The 9,249-nt window shown below is 32.9% G+C and overlaps 1 protein-coding gene across 6 annotated transcripts; it reads right to left on the reverse strand.

Annotated features, from left to right (window-relative positions):
- Positions 1-855: 855 nt before the first annotated feature.
- LOC117156608 (antichymotrypsin-2-like) lies at positions 856-7,996 on the reverse strand. 6 transcript variants are annotated; one of them, XM_076618147.1, is made up of 9 exons: positions 7,765-7,995; positions 4,267-4,388; positions 3,976-4,158; positions 3,638-3,848; positions 3,292-3,506; positions 3,012-3,197; positions 2,806-2,941; positions 1,464-1,634; positions 1,015-1,155 (listed from the first exon to the last, which is right to left on the reverse strand). In XM_076618147.1, exons 1-8 carry the CDS (start codon positions 7,781-7,783, stop codon positions 1,480-1,482), a joined length of 1,227 nt encoding a protein of 408 aa, XP_076474262.1. In that variant the 5' UTR covers positions 7,784-7,995; the 3' UTR covers positions 1,015-1,155; positions 1,464-1,479. The 6 variants fall into 6 exon arrangements, with proteins under 6 accessions (XP_076474265.1, XP_076474262.1, XP_076474261.1 ...); XM_076618148.1 differs by having other exon boundaries at positions 1,020-1,155; positions 1,475-1,634; positions 7,765-7,996; XM_076618150.1 differs by lacking the exon at positions 1,464-1,634 and having other exon boundaries at positions 856-1,155; positions 7,765-7,996.
- Positions 7,997-9,249: the final 1,253 nt, after the last annotated feature.

A 9,249-nucleotide genomic window follows, 5' to 3' on the forward strand; every position in this document is an offset into this window, starting at 1 on the left:
GTTCGACGCACATCTGGTTTTTTAGAGAGGTCCTTGGGTTTATTAGTCGCACTTAAAACACGGAGAAAGCGGGTATGCGCCCATGAGGAAAATCTGAACAGCCCTGTAATAAAACAAGCTAGATTTTCTCACGCACACAGTCATCTATCCACCACGATGGTAGGAGACTCCCTACTCATCCCTTCGAGCAGTAATGCAGGTCATGACCAATCGACACCTCGGTTCGTTACCCTCACTTTTCCTAACGAAATTGGGAACAACGAATCCGCGTTCTTTAGGCACAGGGGCACACCCACACCGAACTTTTCTTCCGTATGAAAAAAGGAGCGACAATCAGTCTAAAACCTAACGTCTAACGCGGCAGTCTACACATAGCGCGAGAGTCGCATACTTCACGCAAATCTTTTGTCGGTTCTCGGTGTTGTCGAACATACATCTTCTCTCCTAAATATATTATAGTGCTAAGTCCATTAATACATTAATTTCCATTATAAGAGCCCTGCTCTAGCGTGCATATCTATCGCATCTTCGTGCGACAAGTTGTTGACTATTTGTTTCTCTACGTCAGTGTAATCTAAGTGTTGGAAATATATAATTTATAATTCTGTGAATCACAGTGTTATACAAACTCAATCACCCCTATTATCTCAACGGAAATCAGGGGATCGATCAATTCGTGGTGTCGATTGTTATAATCGTAACGGGGATTTACGACCCCCGTTGACGTCTCTCCTCGCGATTTCGTCTCCCCGCGATTGGTCGAAATTACAATATATATATATATATATATATATATATATATATATATATATATATATATATATATATACTGTTGACGAAGGAGTAAAATGCAAATTTGAAGCGAATACAATACATTTATTGCGACACAAGATATTATTAGAATACTTATAAGTACGGAGCATACGAATTAATTATCACATTACAATGATATTGCAATTATGACATTACTGTCCTTAGACTTTGGGTTCGTTAACAGAACCACTGAATAATGTTTTTAAGGATTCTTAACGTGTCCACTGAATAGCATTAAGATGTCTTGATTTTCTGTTTGGCTTTTATAAATAGCATAATAGAACGGCCGATCAATTTTCATTGGAGTCCAACTGGGATACGAGTAATACATTAGCACCACTCCTGGAACAAATTTTATATACGCTTTTTTAATACCGTTTTAGCAAATGTACTGATCGAACTGAATTTCTACAATTTCTGGATATCTTAATATATCATAGGGGAAACGATTCTGAATAACTTTTTCCTGTACATGTAACCACCGCACAGTGTCAGTTTTCGAGATATCCGGAAAAGGCTGTCGGTACCGGTGTCGACCGCATATATGTAATACAATTCAAATTTAAAGCGAATGCAACACATTTCTTGTGGGACAAGGTATTATTAGAATGCTTATAACTACGAAGCACACGAATTGATAATCGCATTACTATGACACTACTGTTGTTAGATTTCGGGTTCGTTTACAGAACCGCAGAATAATGGAAGATTAATATCATTTTCCTTTTCATCGTTCATAGTTTTTATGATATAATAAAAGAATGGCCGATTAATTTTGAACTCCCATGTAGTATGAGCCATTTTCTCCATCATAAGTAAACCTGAAACAGAGTTATGCCGAACGTTATGTGTAAGTGTATGAATAGAGCAGAAACAGCGATATGATGTAAACATATACACGTTCGCTACCGGAAGTCACATATGCGTACATGTTTGAAAGCACTAAGAGCTACCCAAAGCTTACTGTTTCATATCTCTGACGGAATATTATCTAAATATTGATATTTGGAATATGGAAAGCCACTTTTTCCTGGAACAACTATGATGAATGTGTTAATATTGAAAGTTTATTGTAAAACATGACAATTATTAAGGAAGCTGCTATATTTTGCCTACAAAATTAACTATATCAAATTAAATTCTTCAATAGAGGATATGTTGATTTGTAGGAACCAAATGGAACATTACGTATATTAACTCCGTACCTCAAAATCGTTAGGTATAAATTACACAGGTTGCTGAGTCTACGATAATCCGATGAATATCCTGCCCTTTTAGCCTAATAATAGCTTGCTTTCTATTTGCTCTATAATTTTTTGAAAGTCCCTATAACGTAAATTACATATGAACACACACATACACACACACATCCATGATATTTTTAAAATATTTGTAAATGCAGTCCATTAGATGAACAACCTCCGTAAGATTATAAAACTCGGTAAGGCAAAGCATTCATAATTTAAAAATTTTTTAGTTTTTATCTCGAAATTAGAGACGATCAAAGGTTTTGTGAAGTGTACAAATATTCATATATATAATGTAAGTACATAATACTGTAATACGATATAATATACTGTAATACTATATAATGTAAGTACAAGCACTGTAACCAATTACGCATGCTCTTTCATACAAGTTAATCATGCTAACTAATATGCAATTAATCATGCCTTTGATTAATTTCAATCCTATCAGTGATAAGATTGTAACGAAGATTTTTATTTTCATTTTTTTTTCTTTTCCTAAGTATATTACACCATTATCTCATAGAAAATATGGATAGATATAAAATTAGCCTAAGTAGTGATATAACAGACGACTGTGAGTCATCCTGTAGCCACTAAGCAAGAATAGTATGAAATAAATAATAAGAAACTTCTTGACATATTACATTACCTTTTGAATATTTTCATACCTAGTACTTGCACAAAGTGATATTCTACTTAATTTAAATATAAACTGCATAACATAGAATGTTTATTCGCTTACCAGTAGCAGCGGCAGCTTCACTTCCTTCTTCATTCACTTCAATGTATGCCTTTTGTATAACATCACTGATATACAAATTTTCACCATCAGCGATCTCAGAAAAATCAGCATTAGAAAACGCATCAGTCAAACCCATCTACATAGAATAGGGATTAAAATATAAAAAATAGTTATCTGTAAATGAATTACACACTATATATATATACCTCTTTTAAGACATCATTGAGTTTGAGCATACTTTCCACCTTGAACTTCGGTAACCATAATTCCACTTCTTCCTTATATCCTTGACTTAGAATGTTCGTTAAATTTGTACTTTGTAATTTTTTCTCAACATCAGGCAAACCATCAATTTCATTTGGAAGAATTATGATCATACTCAATTCGTCACCCTAGAAAATTTAATCGCTTCTTTTCGTATTTCGAAAAGTTTTATAAGGAAGCACCTTCTTTTTATACATTAGTGCCTTTTCCTTCTAAACTTACCTTGTATGGTATTACAACAAATTTAGCATTTAAATCTGGAAGTTCTCCGTATTTGTATTTACCTTGTCTATACATTGTAGAAACATTTTTTACTTCACTTTTACTAGTATGAAATGGCATGTCGCTAGTCGATTTAGGATCGAACTTATCTTTCCATTGGCCTTTAAAATATATTGCATTGACAAGTACTAATCTTGTCATGTCATCTAGCATTTCTGTTTTGCAAAAAACATTCATAACAACATAAAACTTTATAGTATGATTGACCATATTGAAGTTAAAATGCATTCAATCTAAATTTTCTATAGTCTTTACATCGTAATGAGTAAAATAAACATATACAAACCAGCACTTATAAGCTCTTTAATGAGATTATTTGTATTTTGTTCGACCCAACTATTAATAATATTTGCAGCTTCTTTATTTTGAGCAAAGTTTACCAATTGAGAAGCAGAGCGGAAGTAAACTTCTGTTAAATTTTTGTAACTTGGTTTCAAATTTAAACTTGCTGCTACGAAGATTTTATTTGCAACAGCCAATTTATTGTCTTTCACATTCTGCATTAAAACATGAAAAAAATATTCTATAGCGTAAAATAATGCATTTGTTATTTTATATTAATAAATTTATAATTTATACTATACATTAAAATAATAAAAGCAAAGGGATGTGAGGGATACCTACATTGAGATTATCAATAAGTGACTGATAACCAGATGTGGCAAGACTCTCTGATGTTGGTAGATGAAGTACATTTCTGAACTGTGCTTTTGTGTTTCCACGAGCTCCATAAGCAGCCATAGCAAGAACAACACCTACGCTTAGAGGGGATGTTATAAGGTTGCCAGGATTGTGTTTTACAACAGTCTGAAAACAATTTGCATCTCTATAGTCTATTTATCTTCAATCATCTGCAACATAAATGAACATTTCATAAACAGCTTTTATAATAAATTTTAAGTCCCACCATTTTACCTGGAAAAATGGAGAACTAAATTGATTTGCACTCTCCAAAACGGAGCGCAGTGCTTCAACATTTTTCTCTGCTTCTGACATTGTTATTAGGGCAAGAGCCACCAACCAGAAACTTCTTATTACTAAAACAATTTAGTAACAAATTATTATTAGAAACTGGCAAAATAGATTGTATTGTAAATCTTAATAATAAATCTCTTGCTATATAAGGTTTGAAGATTGTGCAAAATAGGTGTCCGTTTTCTTTAAACACATCTGGTGCACAGCTTCCTCATCACCATACCCTTGCTTTCAAAAAGAACTTCTCAAATATCATTGCAATTCCTCGATAATTACGTGTCATACGAAGATGTTTAAAGCATTGGCAAAGATTATTGTAATTATCTCTTTCGGAATGATTTCTCTATTGCTACATAGTCATGTTATAGGCATTTTGGAGCAAAAGGGAAACCAGTTTTGGAAGAACAGAGTTATTCAGACGGTCAACGTGGAAGTTTCAGAGAACGGAAAATATCAAGTTACAGTGTTACTTGGATGTATAGTGTGTTCAGTACGCGTGGTGTGCGAAACTGCGACACAGAGTACTTCATCATATTTATGAAAATTGAAGAAGAAAAATTTTTACAAATTTATTAGTTGGAAAATCCAACGCATTTCCAATTTTCCCGCGAGGATATTAATTACCGGAGAGGGAACATTTAATAAATTTGGAATGACAAATACACGTAACGAACATTTCTGGGCAAGAGAAAATCCACACGCATTCAGAAATAGTTCATGCAAGATGCTGCACCACCTTATTCTATCAAAGCAGTGCAACAGTACTGGTTCGGCTGCTTTGGAATCAGGTGGATAAGTTGAAAAGGACCTGTGCCTTGGCCTGCTTGGTCTTCAGATTTAAATCCTTTCGACTTTTACTACTGGAGAAACATAAAGACACAATACGGTAGAATTTGGAGAGAAGAGGCATGCTTTGTTTACAAAAAAATGTCAAACGTCTATTACAATCTGTTGTATTTTTGTACCTACTCGTCACCAAGGACAATCGCGGTGCGTGTGTCATTTTGCCGTGGTCATTCGCGGAGGCAAAGGATTCGAAGGAGGAAAAGGTAATCCTTTCCACTTGCAATTACGATATGGTAGTTTTCGACATGTTCTTATGGATTTCCACGAGTAAGCTGGTTTAATGTTCGATCCACCATTTCTTCTCTTCCACGATTGTGTACGAACTAAGCTGCAGCCCATGTATCGTTCGAATTGAGGATCACTGAGCGCGCCGCTGCTTAGGCTGACCACCTTGCTTCCGCGTAAGGAGGCTTGCTCACTTGCAAGGATATACTGACCGATTTTTAATTGACGATAACTAAAAAACAAAGCCGAAAGCGCAATTTTTTCTTGATGTTCGACGTCAATAATCCCTTAAATTTTCGGAAACCTGTAGCCGAACACACCACATATACCTTTCATGCAGTGAAATGTTTAACATACATACAACAAAAATATCTATAAGAAACAATACGTCTATATTTAATATTATTAAGAAATATGCTATAAAAGACACAAATGTAGTAGAAGACTAAACATCATAGTTAGTGCCATTGCGCTGTAATAATGTTAAGGCCAAAAGGTCGAAGAGGTCATCGGTCAGGTTTTAAGACTCAAACACAACATTTCAGTCCTGCTGTAGAAATCTCGAAAATAACAACGATGTATCTTTTTGAAGTATGTATTTCTGAAACACAATAAACTCGTTTGCTTGTTGTAATAACATCCGTTGATGTGAATATAAAAATCACGAAAATTGAAGATACAAAAGCAAAATAAATACTTGGAGAGGAAGGTTTAAATGATTATTAATGGATTTGCATTCACTACCGAAGAGAAATTGTATATACTCGGTATAATCCGAGGCGAGATCCGCGATAACCTGCATTGTCAAATACACATATATAAATTTACTCACATATACGCATGATGACGATCGACTCGTTTTACTGGTCAATTCTCTTCAAAAGTTAAACGCAGACTGCAAGAAGAAACGTCTGAACGAATATAAAAACGCGACAAACAAACTCAGAAAATCCCTGGCAGTGGACAGAGCGAACCTATCAAGGATCGGTAACGAACGAACAGCCAATCACGAAGTACGCATTCGATTGTAGGTATGATCGAACAGATCAAACGAACATGAATTTTAAATCTCATTGGTATTCCACTCTATATCACAAATGGGCTTTATATTACAAACATAAACAGGGCAATGATATTGTGACTATTATTATCGGAAAAATGTGGGTTTCCTCGTATTTTCCAACAAACATCATTAAATTGCTGTTAACATAAATATTTACACATATCTATTACATGTTTTCTCTGTAACTAGTAGATTTACGCAAATTCTGTTTGTTCATTGAAATAATTTTCAAAAATGTAACGTTGATTTATTTGAAAGTCAGTTGTGTAATTTCTTTCTTCGAATTCTATTCGTTCTTCTATATATATAAAATTCCAATTCCACGAAAGAAACAAATTTTGATGTTCTTGTTATTTTGCATTAGAGTGCAATGTATTTTTTTATAGTTTCAAAAAAATTCCTAGTTAAGATTTGAATATATAATAGAAATTACATAAATGCATGGGCTCTATCAAAATATTTGTAGAATAGCGACGAATTACGTCTTGTACTAGCGACTTATTTCGATCGATGTTTACGTTAGACGCGAGACCTACGCATGAATTAGGAGGTACCGCTAATTAGAATATGCTCTACCAGTAAAAAAGCGACAGAAATATTCTAAGAATAATATGCACGTGTAGATTCTCCTAGACGTGCTAGTAGAAAATAAATAAAGATAGGCACGTAATATTGTTATTAGTCTACAGTGATAGATTCTGAATAGTGTGTTTCGAAATTGATCATTTAAGTAATTAATGTACAAAATATTAGTTTTATATTTTATTACAAATCTGAGCAAATTAAATTATAAAGAAAGTAAAACTTTTTTTACCACATGTCAAATAATCCATTTAGATCTGAAGAGTATTTAACTTAAGCATTTATCAATAGTAACTTCAAATTTGTAAGTTCATAAAGGATATAACCTAACAAACACGAAGATGGTACCCCGCTGGGGGTAGCCACCCACATGATAATCAAACAGCTAAAAAATTCAACCAAATGTCCAAATTAGACAAATTGTGAATGTGAAATATTAAATAAAAAAAAATAAAAAAAAATTTGTAAGTTTTTTTGTCATGTAAGGAAACAACATAATCGCTTGATAACATTTTAAAAGAAATATTATCAACAGTGACCCTGACCTACTTAGTGATATCTCATTTCCATCTCCCATCACAGAAATTAGTGTTACATATTTGTCATTCGATGAAACACATTATGAGTATATAAATACGTATGATTCATGTACATATGCTGTCAAAAAATTTATCTGAGTCAATGAAATAAAAACATAAATAATCCATAATAGGTATATTTACCAAATTGTAAGCGTTGCATAAATAGCACATTTCCTGTATAATATACCACTACCTGTTGACACCTTCTTGGAACAATAAAAACACATTCACTTCACCTGTGCACTTTTACACTACTACGTACACTGTACTGTGTAGTAAACACTGTGTTAGAAACTGTCCACAATTAGACGGATCGCGGTGTTCAACAGATCGATCAATTGATAGCTGTAAGCTGTCGCACAAATGCCTGAAGTTAGGTTCGAACGAGAATTGCGCATGAGTAACAAAACAAACGCTGCGAAATCTGACGAACCTTAAGTAGTAACAGAATCAAGTATACGAATTGGAAATGAAATATTTTTATCAGCTTGACTACGCGAAATAAAAGATGTATAGATATAATATATGATATTAAAATATTTACACTTTAATGAGAATATATAACAAATTGAATTTATTTTTTAGTAATAGTCAGACTATTAAAAGTAAATTGGAATTCTATAGATTTTGTAAATAACGAATAAGGGAAATCTATTTATTTAAGAGTACATGTATGCAATGTATAGGATCAAATATATTATACACTAAAACTATTTTACGCTTCAAATAATACGTATTAAATATTTTACAAAAATTATTTTGTAACCTACTTTATTCGCTATTTGTATATATATAGAAATTCATGAAAAGGTGTTTTAAATAGACGACACGAGGAATAGGAAGAAATACAATAAAAATGGCTTTACTTAATAAATTGTAGTACTATAGTTGTGGAGTGTTTGGTTGGAAATGAACCCAATAGTATCTTCGGGGTGTGGTTAGCTACAAAGAAAACAGCTACATCTATATCTTGAAAATGATATAATCGATAGGATTATACGTGAAATTCCTGAAACGCAAGTGTATTGTATGTAATATGGATTAACTCCAATTGGATTAATAGAAAGCTAAATAGTGTACTAAAATTTCTCTTGTATGAAAGAATAAGGAAATTTACTTCTTGACCGTTTTATAGTATTAGAAAGGATATTTATAACGAAATATTTTAGTTCTTTCTATATGTACGTATATATATTATTTGAATACATTTAATAAAATATATTAGATGATGTCATTTCTTAATGATTTTATTCTACGTATTGGGCATAAAACTCGACGTACGATAAAAGAAAATTTAAGCTTTCTCGTAATATTCACAATTAATATCTATACCGCGAAATGTTCTATTCTTACCACAACATTTCTCATGATTAGGATTTTCCCGACAAAGTTCGCACCCATAGATTGGTTCCCGTGATTGTTGTGGGCGGCGGTTTGCCGAGCAAGGTGGCGGTATTATTCATCATCGCAACAACAATGTTTACAAGGATTCCATAAATAATATTTTTCTTGTAAATATTCCTGTGTTTATATTTAAAAAAACTGGCACAATAATAACTAAACGAAAATTAAACTATGATTTAAAAGAGAAAGAAAAAAAAAAGAGGAACGATACTAAAGAAAAAG

Source organism: Bombus vancouverensis, chromosome 4 (assembly GCF_051014615.1).
Source record: "Bombus vancouverensis nearcticus chromosome 4, iyBomVanc1_principal, whole genome shotgun sequence".
NCBI classification, from domain to species: domain Eukaryota; kingdom Metazoa; phylum Arthropoda; class Insecta; order Hymenoptera; family Apidae; genus Bombus; species Bombus vancouverensis.